Source organism: Phalacrocorax carbo, chromosome 1, assembly GCF_963921805.1.
Source record: "Phalacrocorax carbo chromosome 1, bPhaCar2.1, whole genome shotgun sequence".
NCBI lineage: Eukaryota > Metazoa > Chordata > Aves > Suliformes > Phalacrocoracidae > Phalacrocorax > Phalacrocorax carbo.
In genome coordinates, this window is record NC_087513.1 from 124,374,458 (window position 1) to 124,396,406 (window position 21,949).

The 21,949-nt window shown below is 42.3% G+C and overlaps 2 protein-coding genes across 2 annotated transcripts in view; one reads left to right on the forward strand and one right to left on the reverse strand.

Annotated features, from left to right (window-relative positions):
• OTC (ornithine transcarbamylase) overlaps positions 1-10,729 on the reverse strand; it is a 31,872-nt gene extending 21,143 nt beyond the window's left edge. The window contains exons 1-3 of the mRNA XM_064473342.1: positions 10,494-10,729; positions 6,343-6,481; positions 5,675-5,756 (exon numbers count right to left, since the gene is read on the reverse strand). Coding sequence (XP_064329412.1) covers positions 5,675-5,756; positions 6,343-6,481; positions 10,494-10,570 — 298 coding nt within the window. The 5' untranslated portion in view covers positions 10,571-10,729. The remainder of the gene's footprint in view (positions 1-5,674; positions 5,757-6,342; positions 6,482-10,493) is intronic.
• A 6,980-nt stretch (positions 10,730-17,709) lies between these two features.
• The window catches only part of RPGR (retinitis pigmentosa GTPase regulator), a 63,114-nt gene continuing 58,874 nt past the window's right edge, over positions 17,710-21,949 (forward strand). Inside the window, exon 1 of the mRNA XM_064473355.1 lies at positions 17,710-17,905. Coding sequence (XP_064329425.1) covers positions 17,710-17,905 — 196 coding nt within the window. The remainder of the gene's footprint in view (positions 17,906-21,949) is intronic.

The following is a 21,949-nucleotide window of genomic DNA, read 5'->3' on the forward strand; positions in this document are numbered from 1 at the left end:
TTAGAAAAGCACTATACATTTGCTGGTTGCTTTGCCCTCCTTTCTTGGTTATTAGAAGCATTTTTGTATTCAGGCAGGAAAGATGTTTATGTTTCCTCAAATACTTTCACTTCCTCTCTGCAGCTTGGACACAAACACTGTATTTATGGGAATGAGTATGCAAACTGTTGCCTAGATAGTACAGCCTATCTATTCAACAAAAGTTTTCAAGTCAAGATCTCAAGGATGAAATGTTTGTAGTAACTTTTCCTGTCTAGCTTCTTGTGGTTTTTTTCAAAGTCATATACAGTTATGTCAGTGATTTATCCCTGCAAGTTCCACACAGTACAACAGCTCTGCATTTTCGGCTTTTAAATGCATACACCTTGGAAGATGTTTCACAGTTCAGGCAGGCTCCTATGGACATGGTCTGTTTTCTATAAATGATGCCCAGGTAGAAAAAGAGAAATCTGGCCATTTTTTCAGAATTGCCAGACGTGAGGCAGCCCCGTTGGAGCTACCACCTGGAGTCTGTGTACACAGCAGAGTCAATGTGTTGGGCTTTCTGCTTGTGAACTGGCCATCTGTGCAAGCCTGGGAACATATTTCTATCCAAAACTTTCCATCTGGAAATACAGGAGCTCTGTGCTCTAGCTTTGTATATAGTTGCAGAGAAAGATCTTTGCTTCAGATTCTTTCATCCAGACTACTAGTAGAAAGAAAAATTGATGACTTTTGAAGATATGCAGGCACCAATTCAGCAAATAAGCATACACTGGAGTGCCGTGTTAAACTGGAAGATCTAATCCCCTTTGTTGTCACAAGCTGGTCATATCCAAAGCCACACGCTAAGTGTTTATATGAATCTTGGTATCTTCAACAAACTGTACTAAATGTTCATACTGCAGAGCCAGAATAGATTATTATCTCATGTCCACACTTCTCACTACTGTTAGTTTTCAAAAATTGACAGTTTTATACCTCAGGCTGTGGCATATTATTGAGCCCACCTATGCAAACTCTTTCATGTAGAACACGAGTGCTGGTGGTTGCACAGACATGGGTTTAATCTCCATTCCAGCCTGTCCTTGCTACATTGGGTAAGTGGGCCAAAGTGAATCCTCTAGTTCATATGTTGGATGCACGGTTGTGGAGCTGCCCTGCCATCACCAGAACCATCTTCTCAACCTCAGAGGAAGGATCCTTTTTTGTATTTCAAGAGATCTGGATTTGGATTTGTCTGTCAGGATTTACAATCTAGAAAGTATTTTTCTGATAACAAAGAAGTTTTCTAAGCAGCAATTACAGGAATATTCCTAAAATACAAATGTAAAAACTGATAAGCAGCTTTTTAAAGCTACCCCTCTAAAAGAATAGTAAGCTAAAAGAGTACTCTTGCCCCCTCTGTAACGTGGCCAAGTTAAATAATTCTAGTCATTCCAACAAAGAAAAAACCCTGTATTCCTGCCACGTAATACCGTCCCCACGACATTAGACCATACAAAGTGATACAATTATTTCTGTGACTATATGTAGTAGTGTTCAGGCATGGAAATCATGTTCCTCTCACCCCATTGTGTGAGAGGAGTGAGTTGGGAGTAATTCCACTAAGGCCAGTGGCAGTGAACCTCTGTAAAGCTGTTAAGACCTTGTATATTCCAGTGCACAGTGAAAGAAGGTATAAAGAGCTTTTCTGCCTGTATTGTTTCCTCTCCATTTCTACCTGTGACTTATTGTCTGCATTCAGCTGCTGTGAAATGGTTGGATTTATTTATAATTTGTTCACTAAAACATAACTGCAGCTGTATATTTTGAGAGTTATCAGTGACAATCAGAATATTTTACACCAAAGCTATAACAAAACCAGGTCATTCACCTTTATGCCATGCCTGATGATGTTTATTTTATGAGTAATATATGACCGTGTGGAACATCTTTGTTTTCAAAAAGTACGCAAGATTTCATGCAGAATGGGTATGGGATTCTGACTGCCAACAGATGACATTTTCCAGTATAATAGCAGAGATGTCATATTTTCCATTATTGCCAGTGATAGCAATAAATTTAGTAGGCTCCACAGAACTGGATTTACTTTGCCAATACCTTATGGAAGTTACTTGTAGTTCTTCATTATACTTACAACACCACTACTACTCTTAGAAATGGTAAAATAATATGGGTTTCAGAAATATGCATTATGACAAGATTATATTTGTTCAAGAGAGTAAAGGGCCAATGAATTATACCACAAGGAGCTGCACATTATTCAGTACAGTTGTAATGTCATCAGAATAAAACAGTTTAGAGCCGTAGTATGTTGGAAAAGCCACAAATGTCAACAGTTATTTTACAATGCATTATAAATTAATGTTTTTATAATCTTTGATCGATCTCAGCAACTGGGAGAAGTGCCCAAAGACTGGAGGAAAGCAAATGTCACCAATCTTCAAGAAGGACAACAGGGAGGTCCCAGAGAATTACAGGCTAGTCAGCTTCACCTCGATCCCTGGGAAAGTGATGGAGCAGCTAGTCCTGGACACCATTTCCAGGCACTAAGGACAAGAAAATCAACAGGAGTGGTCAGAATGGCTTCACCAAGGGGAAGTCACGCTTGACCAACTTGATAAACTTCTATGATGAAATGACTGGCCTGGTAGATGAGGGGGTAGCCATGGCTATCATCTACCTCAACTTCATTATGGCCCTTTAAACTGTCTCCCATAAGATCCTCATAGACAAGCTGCTGATGTACAGGCTGGATGAGCAGTGAGGTCGGTTGAAAACGGGCTGAATGGCTGGGCCCAGAGGGCGGTGATCAGTGGAGCAAAGTAGAGTTGGAGGCCAATGACTAGCAGTGTACCCCAGGGGTCAATACTGGGTCCAGTCCTGTTTAACATCTTCATTAATGATATGGATGATGGAGCAGAGTGTGCTTTCAGCAAGTTTGCTGATGACACAAAACTTGGAGGATTGGCTGATACACCCCACGGTTATGTTGCCATCCAGAGGGATCTTGACAGGATGGAGAAATGGGCTGACAGGAACCGTATGAAGTTCAGCAAGAAGAAGTGCAAAGTCCTGCGCCTGAAGAAGAACAACCATATGTACCAGTACAAGCTGGGGGCCACCCAGCTGGGAAGCAGCTTGGCAGAAAAGGACCTGGGGGTCCTGGTGGACACCAGGTTGAACATGAGGCAGCAATATGCCTTTCCAGCCAAGCTGGCAAATGGTATCCTGGGCTGCACCAGACAAAGTATTGCCAGCAGGTGGAGCAACGTGATCCTTTCCTTTTATTCAGCACTGGTGAGGCCACATCTGGAGTGTCCACTTCCGGGCTCCTCAGTGTGCAAGAGACATGGACATACTGGGGAGAGTCAGTATGTCCATGTCAACAAAGGGCCACGAAGATGGCTAAGGGACTGGAGTACCTCTCATATGAGGAAAGGCTGAGATCTGGATAGCCTAGAGAAGAGAAGGCTCAAAGGGAACCTTACTAATACATATCAATACCTGAAGGGAGGGTGCAAAAAGGATGGAGCCAGGTGCTTTTCAGTGGTGCAATAGGCACAAACTGAAACACAGGAGGTTCCTTCTGAACATCAGGAAACACTTTTTAAATTAAAATATAAGGATTGGGCACTGGCATAAGTTGCCCCAGGAGGTTGTGAAGTTTCCATCCTTGGACCTATTTAGAAGTCCTCTTGACGCGATCCTGGGCAACTCGCTCTGGATGACCCTGCTTGAGCAGGGGGGCTGGACCAGAGGAGCTCAACCTCAACCATTCTGTGACTCTGTTTATTTATTTTTCAGCAATGGTGTTCTTTATACGCACAGGGACAGTCAGACTTCTGAAAAGATTTCCATGGTGTTAATATATGGCAACAATCTCCTAAACACTGCATGGAGTGGATTTTGTAACCAGTGCTTTCAAAGTCTCTATCCCTTTATAATGAAACCCACTGATTTGCATCTAGTTGTTCCTAAGAGTTGCAAAGTTTTAGATTAATCTCATCATCAGAACCTTGTCCCACAAGTGATCTCTTTCAAATTATTGAAGGTGCTACTCGTGGGAAATGCTATTTGAGAGAGTTTGGGTATTTTATAAATGAACAATCCATTTCAATGTGCACTTTCACTGGACATTAGAAAATTGGTATTAAATTAGCTTATTTAGTTCAAAGGAACACATGTGACCCCACATTTGTTCTGAGTTAGAAATTCCAAGGGAGAAGTCATGTATGTTGCAGCTGAAACGTATAGAGTTTCCATGGACAGAAAACACTTGAGTCTGCCTTTGAAACAAAGTCTTAGGCTTAGGGGACTTAAGACCAATTAACTGAAGGTGTGAAGTTAATGCACAGAAGTTAAACTGCATTAAACTCCCTCGTGGAAGCTCTCACTCAGAAATAAATTGGTTTTATTTCACTGGAGGTTAATCCCTCTTGGATGAATTTATGTGCATTAACTCCCAGCCCTAAGTTAATTCATTTGAACTTTCCTGAGCTTCCCCTTTCCATAAGCCTTCAAAAGCCAAGGACTAAGTAGTGCTTCTCTCCAAATACAGAAGCATGAAGGATAAACAGATTCAGAGAATTCATAATTACCTGCCCACGTACCAGTATGGCAGGCAACTAGAAACTGGACTAAAATCTCTGGAATTAAAAGGTGGGTGGTCTTCACAGAGAAGGAATGCACAAGAGAAACCCACGTATAAATCCTGCTTATCTGGAGAAAACAGAAAGCAACAAGTCTACATAAAGACCAGGATCAGCAAGTAAACGGCTGTGCCAGAGGATACAAAGGCAAATTCAGAAATGCTTGCAGATAAAATTTCTTCTTCCGTTATTTTTACCTTCTCCCTTACACCTTGTAAAGAAATGTAAATACTCAACAAGTTTCCTGTCTCTTCACCAGGAGAAGTCAGCCCAAGGGATACTGGGTCAACTTAAATGTGAGAAGGGCAGACTTGTCCTTCCTTAATGTGTAAAAATGTACCCATAAGACAGTCACCAATTCATAGTTACTCCTTGCTAACATGCAAGCACATGAATGATTTATTTCAGCAGTCCTACTGACTTCAGAGCAACTACCACATAAATAAAGATATGTATGTGTTTCAGTGTTTGCAGGACTGTATCCTAAAAGAATAACGTTCTGGTGCCTGATCTTATTAGGCTAATACCTTGGAGTCTCCAACAAATTCTCTTCCGCTGTAGGTAATCATGTTAAATTTTTTCCCCCTAGTTTATATCAAGGCATTACCACGATTCCCAGTCTAAACACATACTCTGAAATGTGACAACAGTAATGCATAATACATTAGAAAAATATTTATTAGAGCTTGCACAGAATTAAATTTGTGATGCTTACTAAAATAGATGTTAGGAAATGTGCATCTTGCCAGTACAACTAGGAGCTTACACCAGAATTGCTTGCTTCTGCCTATTACTTTATTTCCAATTTATCATGTTTTGGAACAATCTGGTGAAATTTCAGTGACCAAAGGAACGTGCTTGCAACATTAATATGCAAAGTGAAACACAATTAGCTGCCATTCTTTTCCTATTGTTCCTTTCAGATTTTTGGCTTCTCCTGAGTAGAAATTGCTAAATACAAAATTATGCAGTGTTTTTCAGTACATATTCACAGTATAAAATTTCATATAAAACCTGACCGTGCCATTGCTCAGACCTACCTGTTTCTGCAGATAATCTTGTTCTTGTGCTTCTCTTCTCAAAAATCATGGCCAAAGATTTTCCTTGCATCAAAGGCAAATACTGGAACATGAAAGTTGAAGGCATTTCAATTTTACCATCATTATACACCTTACAATGTGAAATACTGCTTTCATATTTTAATTAAGCATTAGAAAATTTGAACAGGTGTTTTTTTAACCATAGCTTTGTTCTTCTGCCCTTCAAGGAATTCATTAGCAGTGGAAAAGTTAAAGGGAAAGAAGTAATTCTTGGGGCAAAATGCAACTGCATTTTGGCACTCAATTTGAGCTAGCATTAAGGAGAACTCTGATACTAATTTAATCCCATGCAGGGAAGTGTCTTCCTTTTCCTACATTTAGTGCTGCATGTACACCGTGTGTCAAGGGACAGGGTTAGCTGACAACAGGGAGTTATCTGGGCAAAGCTGTTTAACCTTTTCACTTGTGAAATTCTCTTAAGTATTTAAAGAATACTTCTGAACACTTTTCAGGAAGGCTCTTTCATTTGTATCACATGATTTACAGCATTTAAGAGGTCAGGTGATGTTGTTTAGGACAAAACAGCTGAATGGCTCACTCCCAATAGTCTTTACACCAACATTTGTTTCAACATCTGAGTAACCTAAATGACAGTTAAAGCATTTTACCTCTCCTTTGTGCTTTATCCTTTGTTTCAACTCTGAGGCCATCCACAGCAAATACTTCAGCTCATCTGTCGTGTAGTTCTGTAGAGTAAGGAGGTCACGACCTTTCAGATGAACACTCATTTGAGCTGGTGGCCCATACCTGTGTCAAAAGAGCAAAAAATATACATCTCTCATCATTTGACACTAAATTGTACTCATGCTAAAGCCAATGAGGAAGCAGCTGAAATGTCTCCCACTCCCCTCATTTGGCCCAGCTGGATCAGCTTAATGGCCTGCTAATTACTGTCAGACAGACACAACATGCCACTATGCACTATATCGATCACCACCATAATGGTGTCTCAAATCATATTATAAACTGTAAATTAAATGTAGTTTCTTTTGCCTTCTGATATGCATATAGCTTGACCGCATGCTGCCTAATCAAATAAACCCAAATGCATAAAGCCATTCAGGGCTTGGTGAAATGGCTTACGCATAGACCGCAAAGCTGCCCTTTGGGGACACAGAATACAGGGAACTGATCCTGGTGCTCCTTCTCCCTCCTTCGTGCTTTGTGGATGAGTAGACGCTTGCCATGTTCCACCCCACCAATACAAATGGTAGTATTTCTATAAATGTGCAAGAAATCACTTGATAACACTGGGGAAGAGGGTAAAAAGATCCAACAAAATAGCCATGTGTTCTGGTCCTTCTCCCACCACACAAGAAATGTTCTGGGCATGTGAAGTTATTCAGTGTATTCTGGCCTCCCAACAGATTTATGACTACAGAATCACATGAAATGGGGTATGAATAATCACCCACAGAAGTTACACGATCAAATTTCCGCTAGCTTAGATGAGGTGTCTTAATGAAAGTCACATCTAAGCCTGTGTTTCAACAGGCTTAAGATTAATAAGGGAGAGTGGCAGCTTAGTCCCTTCTCTGGCACTGTATCCACATCCCTCCTTAGCATAACACAACCTGCACTGTTCTTTTGCTAAGGTTTGGATGGGTACAAGCTAAACATGCCTTTTGAATTAAAGGCAGCATTTTTAGACTGCTCTGATGGAATGGAGACCAAACCAATGGACTGAGTGCAGCTACCGCTTTCATATTTCCAAGTAGGCTTCCCTTTAGCTCAGCTTTGAGGCCAGGCTCAGTTACAGCACCTCACAAGTGCCACATCTAGGAATATTCAAGAAAAAAAAAATAGAATTTCTGTTAATTTTTCTGTTAATTCCAATGAATAAAAGCCCTGGTAGCAGATAGGCCTATTACAGCTTCTAAAGATTTTGGTGTTATATTAGTTAAATCCGAGGGAAAGATTTTTTCTGGAGAATTCTGTGGCATAGTTTCCAACTAAAACTAGAGGAAGAGACCAGCTCTTAAAGGAATGGTACCACACATTATTACTGTCAGTTTGACATCACAGTACAAACTGCACAACTTTTTAAATCATGCAGCAGAATTTTTTACTTAACTGAATATATCTAAATGCTGTGTGTTTTCCTTCTGGACACCTTAAAAGTGCTTTAGATACACATTATACCATTGCCATTACTAAGATGACTTTTTTCACAGTGAAAAGGATTATGTGTAGCAGCAGAAACACGGAGAATATATGAAGAAGTAGCCCATGCATATGCCCTGCAGGTTAATATTGCTGGAACTCAGTATTTGCTGTCATGTGTCAGGGCAGTGTGCTCCAGAGATTACGCAGGCTGCCAGAGGCTCATCTGCTAAGCTAAGCACAATGCGCCACAAAGATTCCTATAAATGTGCACCGTCAGGGTCCGATCTCTGCACAGGCCCCCAAACTACAGGAGGGCTGGACTTTTCTGTAGCGCTGTGCAGATGAAGGAGTGGATTTCTTGCTTTCTAAGTTTAGAGTAATGTTGCCTGTGTATATTCTTAGAGTGTCTCTGAAAATTGATTCTTAAGTTAAATGTAATCTAAACTGTATGTGTGACTTTAGTAATAAATAATTGTGGTAGTACCATTTAAAATAATAATGTGCATTTTCAAGCCATAAAGACTAATCTTCACAGCATTACAACCATTAGTAAAATAAAGTTACATATTTTGCTATAAGTGTTATCCTTCTGTCCCTGTGCTTGCTTCCAACCTGAGGTAAACAACCTAGAAACATTAGGATGCATCCAAATGCCCCATTTTTAAATTTGAAGTGGGTGTTACAGAGCTAGAAAAATTATTTCCTGTACTTCCATATTCAATAGCTGCAGAATAGAATATACCTGACATTGTAAGAAAGGCTGGCTCAGGTAGCTTCTACCATAGCATGTAAAACAGCCTACTGAAGCAAGCTACTGAAATCCAGCCTTGAATACCAAGGCTCTTAGTTGATATTCAAGGGAGAGGCTCTAACTTCAATGTGTATATTCTGAAAGAAATTAGTTTCATAACTGTGACTTTTTTACTGTTATTATTTTTCAGAACAGGAATTTGCTACTCTATCCAGTTTGGGGAACAAATAAATGCTTGTCCTGTTTTAAAATCTATGCAATTTTTTGCTGCTTGGTCACTCTACTCTCCTTCACTGCAATGTTTCCAGAGGAGCTTTGATGCTGCTCTTTGAGTTTCTAATTGCAGCCTACAATTCCTTCCAGGGAGTTAGAGATTGTCTAATCTCAACCTGCCAAGCAGAAACTCCTGTTCATGGGTCTTGTTTTACCACTTGGCACAATTGAGAAGTGGACTGAGAAATACCCACCACTAATTTCTGCACTGGTAGATAGTGAAGTACTAAATTTGGTTACCCAGACAGGATTTGGAATTACCATCCTTGGAGATTTTCAAGACATGGCTAAGCAAAGACATAGCTGACCTCACATGCTGTTGTCAGGCTACAAGCAGAAAGTTGGACTAGAGGTCTGCTCCTGACCTTTATGTTCCCATGATGACTCTGTTTTATTGCTATGACCTTCAAGAAATGTGCTCCCTTCCCTGTTGTCCACATCCTCTGAAAGAGAGGCAGAAGTAGACAAATAAATTCCAGAGAAGGAGCATGAGACAAGATACCAAAGTTAAAATGTAACAGGCAGAATTGCAAGGTCAAGCAGTTGGCTTATTCCTTCTGAGCAGTGATAGCAATTACTTTGGACTGTTAGCACAGATTGGTAAATATTAGGTTATCCTGAAGTATCAACCTTAGTGTGCTTAACTTGTGATGCTCATAGACAGTGGTGATAGCTTATGCCAACGTTACAATATAATGTTAAAAAAACCCTAAAAATAACAAACATTATGTGGGGAGCTTAACAAATTGGATTACTTTATTGGAAAACCAGCTTTACTGCAGTTGCTTTCCAAACTTGTTTTTCTATCATCTCTGATGTAATGTAGAAATGATAAATAAAAATGACTTATTGCGTATTAGGATTCCCGTGAATGTGAAATTCTCGTATATTGTTCTCTAGAACTAACCATTTGTTACATAACACTGTTAATGCTATTCTTATTGACACTGACATAAAAACATATGAAGATGTGGAATTAAGTTTCAAGTCTTTAATTTTAACTCGATTCTGGAGATGTGACAAGCGTGAGAAGCAGCTTACTGAAACACTGTCATACAAGTACTTTTCTGAAGGCATGGCGGACGGGCACGTCTTTGCACCTGAAGAAAAAACGCAAAGCCAGTCACAGAGACAGGTCTACCTGGTTAACTTTGAATGCCATATCACATCATGCTTTTCCTGCGTGCCTCCAGTGTATACAAAGACAAAAAAATACTGAGGTGGAGATTCACTTTGCAGCTTCAGGGGGAGAATTTCCCCCCCAATACTGGCCCTGATAATTGTCTAAATGCGTAAGTATTTCCTGTACTTTATTCAGATAGTTATTTACTGATTATAGTACCTGCAATGTACACTGACCTCAAGAAGAAACATTCCTTCTTGACTTTGCTACTAAATCACACAGAAAGAATTAACAGCATTTCACAAACATTAAAAGGGAAAATCCTCCAGTCTCCTGAAGACACTGGGCTTGCTGCCTCAGGAGGCAAAAGGGCTCTAAAAATAAGGCGGGGGGGGCGGAAAGGTGCCTTTCTCTGAAACACTCTTTCACAGGATTCAACTGCTTTTGTCTCCAGATTTCTGACTAAACAGCACTGAATGCCAGACAAAACTAAAGGATAAGCTTACCAAAAATGTCTCAGCAGCTGCTTGCTGGTTGATGTTAGTTTTGCAGTACTGAAGAAGTTCCTCGTGTTAAACAGCATCTTCTGTTCGCATTAGACTTCCCTCAGTCCCGCAAATAAAGTTAACAGAAATGGAGGTGCATGAAGCAGAGAGCCAACTGTGCTGCTGTGCAAACGAGGGAAGACCAAGAAAAAAAGTCTTCACTTTGGTTGCCCCAGCCAGGGCCGGGCCTGATCACACTCTACAGATAGAGACTTTTCACAGGGCCCATTGCACCACTTGAGGTTTGTGCTCTTCTGCACGGGCCCCTCCTATAATACCTGTGTCAACAGCATTTTGTAGCAATTTTGTGTTTGTTAAATATTTGTTCAGGAGCATGTGCCAACAGAAGAAGGCAAAATAAGACTTGTCAGAGTGCAACATGAGCGGGGTGGCTACCTTGGGGATGGGACTGCAACTGTGGGGGCTCCCCAGCACCAGCACAGCCTGGGCAGGGACTGATGGCCCCATGCTGAGCCAAAACGAGGGTCCTGGGTCCATGGGTGTTGGGCTGGGCAGGGCCTTTAAGGCTTATTTGTGCCCTCAGGGCCCTGACAAGAATGGAGAAGGGCTACATCAAAAAATGTATATATTGCTGGGTTTTTTTTGGATCAAGCTTTCAGTTGTGCTATAGTAGCATTAAACAGCCCTCAGTGAGGCCCAGAAACATAAATATTGCAGCCTGCATACCATCTCCTCACGTTAAATTGCTTTCTGTATAATCTGATGTTGGTCAATTGCTAAATACTAAAGTGATTTCATTTAAATTTCTAGCTTCAAATGTAATTCTCAGAGAAGATTTTATGCCGCCTGCACTGTAGGTGGTTTTGAAATATGGCCATTACTTTCTCATTTCTTCCTCTGTATAAGGAGAAGCATACTTGCATAAATCAAGGTGATGGCATATCTATAAGAGATGAAGATATGTTGAAATTGCAATGTGAGGCTGATATAATTAAAACATATTGAAAAAAAAAAAGATGTTTGACTTCCCCAGAGAGACTGCCATGCAAGACAGGGTGATAGCTCTTGGTAGGATTTGTCCAGGACCCCTCATGCCAAGCCAACCCTGAGATACTTGGAAAACATAGCAGTTGCCAGGGGAAATGTCAGGGAGAAGCAGAACCCAATGGAAATTAATGGGAATGAAAGAGCCAGAAGAACTGCACACAGAGAGTAAAGTTTGGCCACAGTTCCCCTCTTGGTTACCCTTCTCTGGGAAATGACTCCCATGGCCTTCAAGCCCAGCCCTTGCGGACTGAGTGTGTGTCACTAGTGTCACCAAGAGAAAAGATGGTGGGGAAAGAAAAGGTGGTTGAGGTGCCAACACCCCCAGTCCTATCCTGCAGCCCTGCAGGGAGGGGACAGTGCCAATACCCCTTTGTCAGGTGACCCCTGGACAGGGACTGCCCAACCCCAGTTCCCAGGTGGACCAATTCCTTCATAAGCTCCTTTGAGTGACAGCAGCACCAGGTGAGTGGGGGGAGAGTCGGAGCAGCGTCGGCACTGCTGTTGGTGCAGTGCTCTTCTCTTACATTTGGGGTGACAGCAGCATCTCTCAGCATGGAGCCCTGGAGCCACCCCCAGTTCCTGCTAGCTGTCCCCAGGCTGCCAGGGCTCATTGTGCTACCATGTTAAAAAACTGACTCATTCGTCTCAACACCATAAAATGCTTCAATGTTGAAATCAGGGTTGAATTGGTTTGGCATATTTCTATATTGCAGAGGTTGGTATTGAAAATGGACCAATAGTAGTACATGGGTTGAGACACACTGGTGAAGAGAGAATAATGTAGTGTAAGAGAAAAATAGATTAGGAATAGAAAGGAATTATATTGATATAGTAATTTAATATGAATGTAAGGCCTCTCTGCTTGCTGAGCTGGCAAGGTCAAGGAGGCTGACCCTTTACACTTCCTTTCTTGAGGAGAAGCAGCAGTCAGCGTAGGGAAACGAAAGAAAAGCATTTATGCAGAAGTGGCTGTGCGGTGGTGCAGGAATTGTGCCCATGCTGCTTCCTTTCAGCCTGAAAAAACCACCTTGGGAGGTCAATGTCCTTTCACAGCTCATTCTCCCCCTGGCCTCCTGGCCTGAGGAAGCGCCTGACCTTTGTGCCTCTCTTTTGCAGACTAGGGCTTCAGCAGCTGGGGCACCTCAGAGGGGCAGGAGCTCCTCCCCCGCAGCTCTCTTCAACCTGCTGCACCCTGCCATACCCACAGTTGCATCTTCCAGTAGGTACATGTCTATGTGGACACCTCGGACTATGTGGCATAACTGGACCCCTGCTGACACAACTTCTGCTTCATCTGCATGCAGTGGTCATCTAAAACCAAAGCCAAAAGCCCACTTTACCAGCCTTTCCAGTCCATCCTGCACTGCGTGGTGGCCAGCAACGACTTCTAGGAGCTCAGCATCCAGCCACTTGCAGGCACTGCTCGAAACTCTTTCCTTCTCCCATCATTCCTTGTTCAAAGACCTCCTTACCAGGTCAGCCATCTCAGGCAGAGATACATTTGTCCCACTTAGTGAGGTGACTCCCATCTCTCCCCACTAGGTGTTGCCTTCAGATAGGATCTCACAGTCATAGAAACCAAAACCCTGTTGCTGACACCTTCTTCCTATGAATGTCTAATCGCTTCATAACTCTTTTATATTCTTGGCATCCACAGTATCTGGTAACTACAATCTCCAGCATCACTTTGTACAATAACTTTTGTTCGATTTTATTTTGAGCAGCTTTTGCTGGATATCCCCTTGCTCCAGACATAGGCGAAGCAGTTAGGGCAGAAAGGGACAATCAGAGGGACGATGGGATTCAGAGAGATGAAATCCCTGCCTCATGTAGGGGCAAAAATCACAAAGACTTTCTGGTCACTTTTGAAAATGTGGCCACCGTTCTTTGTGAGTACTTATATGGATACCCAATCTTATGCACCAATAACTGTATTGATTAAACTCTACATGAAACAAGGCTTAAATTGGTTGTCCAGGCTGCCAGCTGCAGCCTGTATTAGAGTACATCATCCTGAAAGTAAGACCTTTTACTTTGGATGACTTGGCGTATCTGTAACACAGAAGAATAGCAAGAAAACAGAAATCCATAACTGACTGTAGATTTTTTTGGGGGAAAAGCTCTACTGGGAGTTTGGGACTGCACATTAAATACGTTTAAAAGGCTACAAGCCCCTAGATTTATTCCAGTGGGGTCTGCACAACTGCCATCACCTAAGTGTGCCTGGCTGGGTGGAAGATTGAAGGTCTTCTCATGCACCCCATCAGAATACTTTACAGGGACATCTGGGTGAACCAGAGCGACCATCAAGCAGAGGAAGCTTGTCTTTTAGGACAGGAGAACCCCAGTGGTGACAAATTTTCTGAGTTACGTTCTGTTCATCCATCCGTGGCAGAGCAGCCCTGCCCTCCAAGCACTCAGCATAAGCAGTTGTGTCAGGAGCCTGGCTTGGCTAAGCAGGGAGCTCAAGGCAGAGCCCCGGTGCAAGCTGGCTGCTTCGGGAGCTGTAGGCAGGGGCAGGCTACAAAGGAAGGACACAGAAACCATGCCCAGGCACGTAGGGACGGTGTCAGGAAAGCAAAGCTCTGCTGAAGACGAGACTCGCAAGGGGCCTAGAAGGGAGGAAAGTCTTCTCTGTACAGCACCCGTAAGCCCGCTCCTGGCGTGCCCTGGCCGGCTAGGGGCCCCCGCACACGGGGAGGCACGGACAGACCGCCGCCAGCCCAGGGGGACTTTAAAATGGCGGGGAGGGAACACTCGGCCCCCGGCGACCGCCCCGCGCCGCCGCCGGCAGCCAGGGGGCGCTCCCCCGTCCCGCCCGCCAACCCCCGGGCCGGGCCTCCTGCCGGCGGCGGGCCGGGAGGCGCCGCGCTGTGCCGCGCAGCGCCGCTCTCTATGGCCGTTGCCCGTGGCAGGGCCTGTGTTTACTTCCGGCAGGCCGCTGCATGGGGAGGCGGGGGGGTTGTTGGCTGCCATGGCCGAGCCCGACCCCGCCGAGGAGGACGAGCTGCCGGTGCCCGGTGAGTGGCGCCGGTCTCTCGCAGGAGACGGAGCTTGCTGGGCGGTGGGCCGGGGTGGGGCGGGGTGGAGAGACCTCGTCCGCCCATGGCGGTCCCCGCCCGCCGTTGGGCGCCATCACCGGCGGTCCAACGACCGCCTCCAAGCCCCGCCGTGCGGCCGCGGCCCCGGGTCACCCCGCTCCGCATCTCTCGGCCGCCTCCGGCTCCCTCCGGCCTGGGAGCGCCGGGCGGCGGGCCGCCGGCTGCTGGCCTCCGGGGAGAAATACGTACGCTGACGTCAGAGATCAGACGGGGTCAGCCTTGCTGTCGTCACCGGCGTAGTATAGTGGTGCCGTGTCAAGCAGGCGGGTTTTTAAACTTAGTAAATGAGTTTTGGTCCGTGGTTTGACCTACGGTGACTTTTAAACAATTGCCCGGTGCCCAGACAGCAAGCATCTCCTTTATGTTCTGTGAGATTTAATTTTATGAATTGGTAGGACCTAATGTCCAAGCTGGTGGCTTAGGTTTTAGATGAGAAATTAATGAGATATGAAGGACATTTGTTTTTTGTATACATGAATATTTTTTCATATTAATGCTGCCGAAGGAAAAAGAAACGAACCAGAGAGCTCCACATTGGCATGAGTGCCAAAGACATCACCGTAAGCATGCTCAAATAGCAGCATGGCTCGCTGGCTGGATTTTTAAAATGAAACCATGTTTTCAGATGCATTTTAAGATGTCTGTGGTTGTAGGTGTGCCTACATAAAATGAGGCAAATCTCAACCCTTTCTTTAAATTTGACTGCATGAAGGCTTGTTTTTAATAAAATGGTGAAACACATGGAGAGAGGTAGGGCATACAATTGTATGCATGTTTGTGGAACGTGGTACATAGGATAACATGTCACTTGCAAATATGGGAGACTTGTGCATTACAGAATAATTTCGAAGTACATATCAAATTTATAGTTCAAGTGAGAACTTTGGGGTTTGCAGTTGGGATGCAGTGTATGAATGAGAATTAAACATCTCAGTGTATTTATTTTCAATTAAATAATGTTACTATCAAATTACATATAATTTTATGGTAGCAATATAATATTACTCTGTGTATTTGTGCTGTTATAGCTTACATGTTAACAGAAAGTTTGCAAATAAAAAGTTTGGTTTTTTTCTTTGTTTGCTTTATCTTCCAAAGAATGATTTTATGCTTAAAGCACAAGTTTTGATATTTTAAAATAGGAGATCTAATTATGCTTTGCCACGTTATCTGCATGGCTTTTGGCAAATTATTTAGCTTTTGAGGTAATTTATTTTGCTATAGAATTAATATATTTTGTGTCAAGCCACATGCTGGACTAAAAGGTGAATGAATAGTTAATGTTTTATGTTTTAAAACAACAGTGCTGACACTTTTGAAATTAGGAAGTGTTGAGAAAACTAGGCAGATTACAAGGGTGGAGGAGCTGTCTGGATTTTTTGGTGGGGGTGTTTTTGTTTGAGTCGTTTAGATCATGACCTTATGATCCAAGATGGTTGTGCCAACCTGTGTTTTGAAGGCTAAGAGTTTTGATTTTTAGGGGGGCATTTTTAGAGCACATGTGTCTTTTCAGATGGGTGAGGAAGAGTGGTCAGTTTGGGGCCTGTCACCTCTTTATAGTGTGTGTCTCTCTCTCTAATCCAATTTGGAAAACCTGTTTGAATTCAATTGTAAATGTAAGTGAGAGCTCTTTGTCTCGACGTGCTTTCAGGATGAGCTTTTTATTTTACTTTTGGAGGGCAGTTATTCAGGGTTCTTTTTTCTTTCTTTTAGGCACCTAGTAGTTTTTCTTAGAGGGTAGAGATAATGTACATTAGTGTACTTTAAAATAAATTATTGTATCTGTGGTTGGTTGACCTTGGCTGGATGCCAGGTGCCGTCCAAGCTGTTGACTCCCATCACTCCCATCTCAAGCCTATCACTTCCCCTCCTCAACTGGACAGGGAGAGAAAAACACAACAAAAGTCTTGTTGGTCAAGGTAAGGACAGAGAGTCATCACTCACCAATTACTGTCACAGGCAAAACAGACTCGACTTGAGGAAATTAATTTATTGCCAATCAAAAGTCAGAGTAGGGTAATGAGAAATAAAACCAAATCTTAAAACACCTTCCCCCCACCCCTCCCGTCTTCCTGGGCTCGACTTCACTCCTGATTTCTCTACCTCCTCCCCACCAGCAGCACAGGGGGATGGGGAATGGGGATTGTGGTCAGTTGTTTCATGTTGTCTCTGGCACTCCTTCTTCCTCAGGCGGAGGACTCCTCACACTCTTCCCCTGCTCCAGCCTGGTGTCCCTCCCATGGGAGACAGTCCTCCATAAACATCTCCAACATGGGCCCTTTCCACAGGCTGCAGTTCTTCATGAACTGCTCCAGTGTGGGTCCTTTCCATAACTGCAGTCCTTCAGGAACAGACTGCTCCAGCGTGGGTCCCCTATGGGGTCACAGGTCCTGCCAGGACCTGCTCCATCACAGGCTTCCCATGGGGTCACAGACTCCTTCAGGTGCATCCACCTGCTTTGGCATGGGGTCCTCCACGGGCTGCAGGCAGATATGTGCTCTATCACGGACCTCTGAGCAGCAAAGGGACAGCCTGCCTCACCATGGTCTTCACCACAAGTCACAGGGGAATCTCTGCTCCTGCACCTGAAGCACCTCCTCCCTCTCCTTCTTCACTGACCTTGGTGTCTGCAGGGCTGCTTCTCTCACATATTTTCACTCGGCTCTCTCCCAGCTGCTGTTGTGCAGCAGTTTTTTCTCATTCTTAAATACGTTATCACAGAAGTGCTACTGCTGTCGCTGATGGCCTCAGCTTCGGCCAGCGGCAGGTCTGTCTTGGAGCCAGCGGCATTGTCTCCGTTGGACACATGTGAAGCTTCTAGGAGCTTCTCACAGAAGCCACCCCTGCAGTTCCCCTGCTACCAAAACGTTGCCACGCAAACCCAATACAGTGTCCTCAAAACACAATATACCAGCAACAATACGTATTCTATTGGGAAACTAATGGAGACTAAGAAGAATCAGAAGGACTAAAATGTGAACCTGAAAACGAAGTAATCTTTGTGAAACAGAATAGGAGAAAATGCTTCAGCGTTTAAAAAAAAAAAAGTGCAATTGAATTAATAGGAAATGACTGTTTCAAAATGTATGAGGCCAAATTTGTTTTCACTAAAATTGACATTGTATTTTTGTGTTTTAGAATCAGGTGCTGTTTTCACATTTGGAAAAAGCAAATTTGCAGAAGATATTCCTAGCAAGTTCTGGTTCAAAAATGACAAGCCTGTACATATATCATGTGGAGATGAACATACAGCTATTGTTACAGGTCAGTATTTAAAAAATGGAGTATATGATAAAAGGTTATATATTTGGACAGCTTGGCAAGTTATTATTCTTATTTGAATAATGAGATAAAATATCAAATGGGGTTGTGGAGAGGAAAGGGTGCTGTTCTGAGGGGGCTATCGTATGCCTTTGAAGTTAGTGTGAGGTCACTGAAGGTTTTCACAAGATGTGCCCGCGAACTGTCATGAGTGAATTGATAATAACTGAATGTGTCACACTGGATTTAAAGTAAGCATGACTTTGTTCCGCTTGAATGTTTCCTGTGAATCTGACAGTATTTAGCAGACAATCTTAAATATAGAGGTTTCTGTCGAGGCAGTAAACAGTAACTGTTGAACACAATCAACAAGTTCATTAGGAATCTGTCTGAAACAATAGATAAAATTGTATCCCAGAAATTTAGATTTGAATTACTGTTAACTGTCAAGTGAAAATAACATTTGAAAGAGCAACTCAAAAAACTTCAGAAAATCCTACTAAAATCAGAAATAAATTGCAAAAGCATTCAAAGAAGCTCAGGTGCAATACAGTGAGCAGTGTATTTCTTTGAAAGGGTGGAAGCAATACCCATTGAAGATCTTATTCACTTTGTTTTACGTGGAAAGGACTACTCTTCTGTTGATGAGCACGTGTGTCGATTGTATTGACAATCAACTGCTAATAGATAATAAGACTTTGTTATGAAATTTATATGCATATTTTCAGGACTTTTTAATTGGAATGTGTTCATTCCTCATCAATGCCCAACTGATCGTTGCTCTTTAAATAATTTCTTGAGGGTTTCTTGCTATGTCCCCAAGTAAAGTTGAAGGTATCGGATTTTTAGAATGAACTATTCCAGGCATGATAAAAGAGTATGGATTTCGTGGACTACAGAACATCTTGAAGTGAAGTTATACAATGAATTTTTCAAGCCTAACTTCATAGAAGATGAATTATCCATGAATAGTTTATGTTTTGAACAAACTTAATACTTTTTCTCAGATTGAACCACTTCTATTGAATTGCCTGTTTTGTAACATTAATCGGAATGTGGGTGCACTGGGAAATCTTCCTTTCAACATTTTTTTAATACGTCCTTTTGTATGCCACACCCAGTTTGAAATAACGTTAGTATAAATCTAAGTTTAGACTAGTCAGTTTGAATTGCCTCCTTGAGCTCCCCCGGCACGTGCCTGTGCCAGCACTGTTACCCTAATTGGCAACAATCCCCTAATTCCCTTGTCACTGTAATAGTGATAAAGCTTTTGAAGAAGTCAACTTGCAAAGGTTTGCATGCAGCACCATTTCTCTTCTATCTCCCCTTCTCTCTGTTATTTTAATATATATACAGCATGTTTCAGAAATGTCTCTGTAGCTGTCTTTTGCTGTTGTAGTGTGCAGATAAATCACCAGGGAAACTTCTAGCTAATCAGATCTTTATTTTCTCAAAGCTTTTGAGGAGAAGGAACTGTAGAAGCATAGGTACACAATTTCTTTAGTACCAAAAGGTTTTTTGGAACATTGTAAAGTAGAGGCAACAGTGAGGGTAAAATATTGATCAACAACAAGCAAAGGTAGAGAAACCACAAGGGTTGTACAAAAAAGTGAGGGGAAACAGAAAATCTTTGTCCCTCATATGTTCTTCACACCTGTGCATGCCCATGTGCACTGCACGTTTCTGCTGTTAGATGGAGTTGGATGATACAGTGGAATTACAGCCCCGGGTGAAAGACATTGAACTGCAGTAACACCTGGAATAAAAGCTGCAGAAGTGCATGCCAATAATGAATTTACCAAGAAGGGTACAGACCTTCTGGGAAACCAGGAGCTTCTTGAAATCCAGCTGAACCTGAACTGGAAGAGACAAAAGACAAACGTCGCTGAGGAAAGAAAAGTGTCTCAAGCAGGTGTGTGTTAATGCATGCTTCATTTTATATTCAGTCTTTATTTACAGGTCACAGAATTCCTCCCTCTGTTTGTTTTGGTTTGTTTTCCCCACCCCCTGGAAGAGGTAGTGGCACCTGTGTACGTAGGGGACAGTGGGAATATCAGGTAGATTCAAATCTGATAGAAATATGTCAGTTTTACACTAACATGTCACAACAATCATAAGTAAAACAATCAGCCAAACTGATACAAAACATTCCTTAAAGCTGGGTTTGGGCAGGAGAGATGGGTACATCTAGCACTTAATTTTGACTGAATGCAAATGAAGAAATTGTACAGGAACTAATATTTAGCATTCAAACAAAATAGTCAGAAATTTTCAAATATTTCTTTAATCTAATCCAGCATCAATATTCCCATGTTTTAGGAAGAAAAGTATAAAGTAAATATAAAACATTCTGTTCTTTGGCTTTCTAGGTCAGGAGTTAGAGTCCAAAATTTTGTTTGCACACTGTGGCTGTATGTTAGAATAGAAAGGACTAGTGATAGTTACTTTGTGTTGTGATAGTGACTTTGAGTTGTCTTGCTGAGCTAGTTGGAGGAGCATTTCCTCCTCCAGTTTTTGGAGCTGGAGATTGAAGTCTGTGTTTCTTTATTCATTTGCTCTCTACCTTTAGCACAATCTTCATTAAAATATTCAAAAAGGAATTCTTTTAAGCAGTTGTCTTTAGTTCTTCATTGTGGTCATGAGCAGTATATCTTCCAACATCACTTGTAATGCTCTTATTAATGCTTGTTGCTCCATTTCTGTATTTTTTTGGCACAAGAATACTGACAGACCACTCCCTGCATCTTTTATAACTGCAAGTTTTGGAAAGCAATTTATTCATCCTGTTGGGAGCTTATGTGAAATAAGTGATGTTACACATATTTTTAAGAATCTCCTCCCAACACCTTACATTAATTTTGTTTTCTACGAAAGTCTTAAAGTTAACAGCTGTCTTATTGTTTATTTGCCTTGATTAGAGTATCCTAGGCAGCTTGCCCGCATTTGATCAGAGAGACTGATCCTGTTCACAAGGGGGAAAATAGTGATGACAGAAGACACATTTTCTGGAGAGAATTGAAATCCCCAATGCAAGAGGGTAGAAGGAAAGAAAGAAGTTACCAAGTGTAAAAGTAGGAGTGCATATGGAACCACAAGATAGTATGCTCATAATTTTGAGTTTTTTAAGTCATTAAACGTTCAAAAATTGACATCAAAGAAACCTTGGAATCTCTCCAGGTCTTTGGACACCAGATTCCTTCTATTCTTTCTACCTGCCACCAGGCTATGAGAACATGGCACAGTATCTTTTACATCAGCTGCAAGGGGAAAAAGAAAAAGTTTAGTACATATTGGTGTTGATCTTTGATATGTGCTGGTTTTGTTTGTGTGATGCTAAATGTCCTAAGCATGACTGTTCTTATTGCTCAATAAAGCTTTTATTTTGAGAATAACAAATCTGATATCATTCCCATTTTCATGAGACGCAGTGGAGTTGTATACGAATTTTAAATGAACTGTTAACGTAGTTTACTCATAAAATAGCATAAATAAAAAAAATTATACTCTGTCCAAAATATTACCTTTTAAGTTTTCTTCAGCTATAGCTTCTCAGTAGAATCTTGTAATAAATGTTCATAGTCTCTACACTGTCTCCTCATTTTATTTCCCTCCTACACTAATATAATTTAGAAAGCAAAGTGGGGAATATGTGAAAGACCTTTAAACATAGTTTATATGAAACTGGGCCTGCTGCTGAATGAGGTGGGAGCTCTGGTGAGGCAGGATGCAGACAAGGCAGATTTACTGAATGCTGCCTTTGCTTCAGTCTTTACTGCTAAGGCTGTCCCTCAGGCATCCCAGCCCCCAGAGGTGAGAGAGGAAATCTGGAGAAAGGAAGACTTCCCCTTGGTTGAGGAGGATTGGGTCAGAGATCATTTAGGCAAACTGGATCCTCACAGATCTATGGGCCCTGATGGGATGCACCCGCGAGTGCTAAGGGAGATGGCAGATGCTGTTGCCAAGCCACTCTCCTTCATATCTGGAAGATCATGAAGGGCAGGAGAGGTGCCCAAGGCCTAGAGGGTAACTAGTGTCACACTAGTTTTC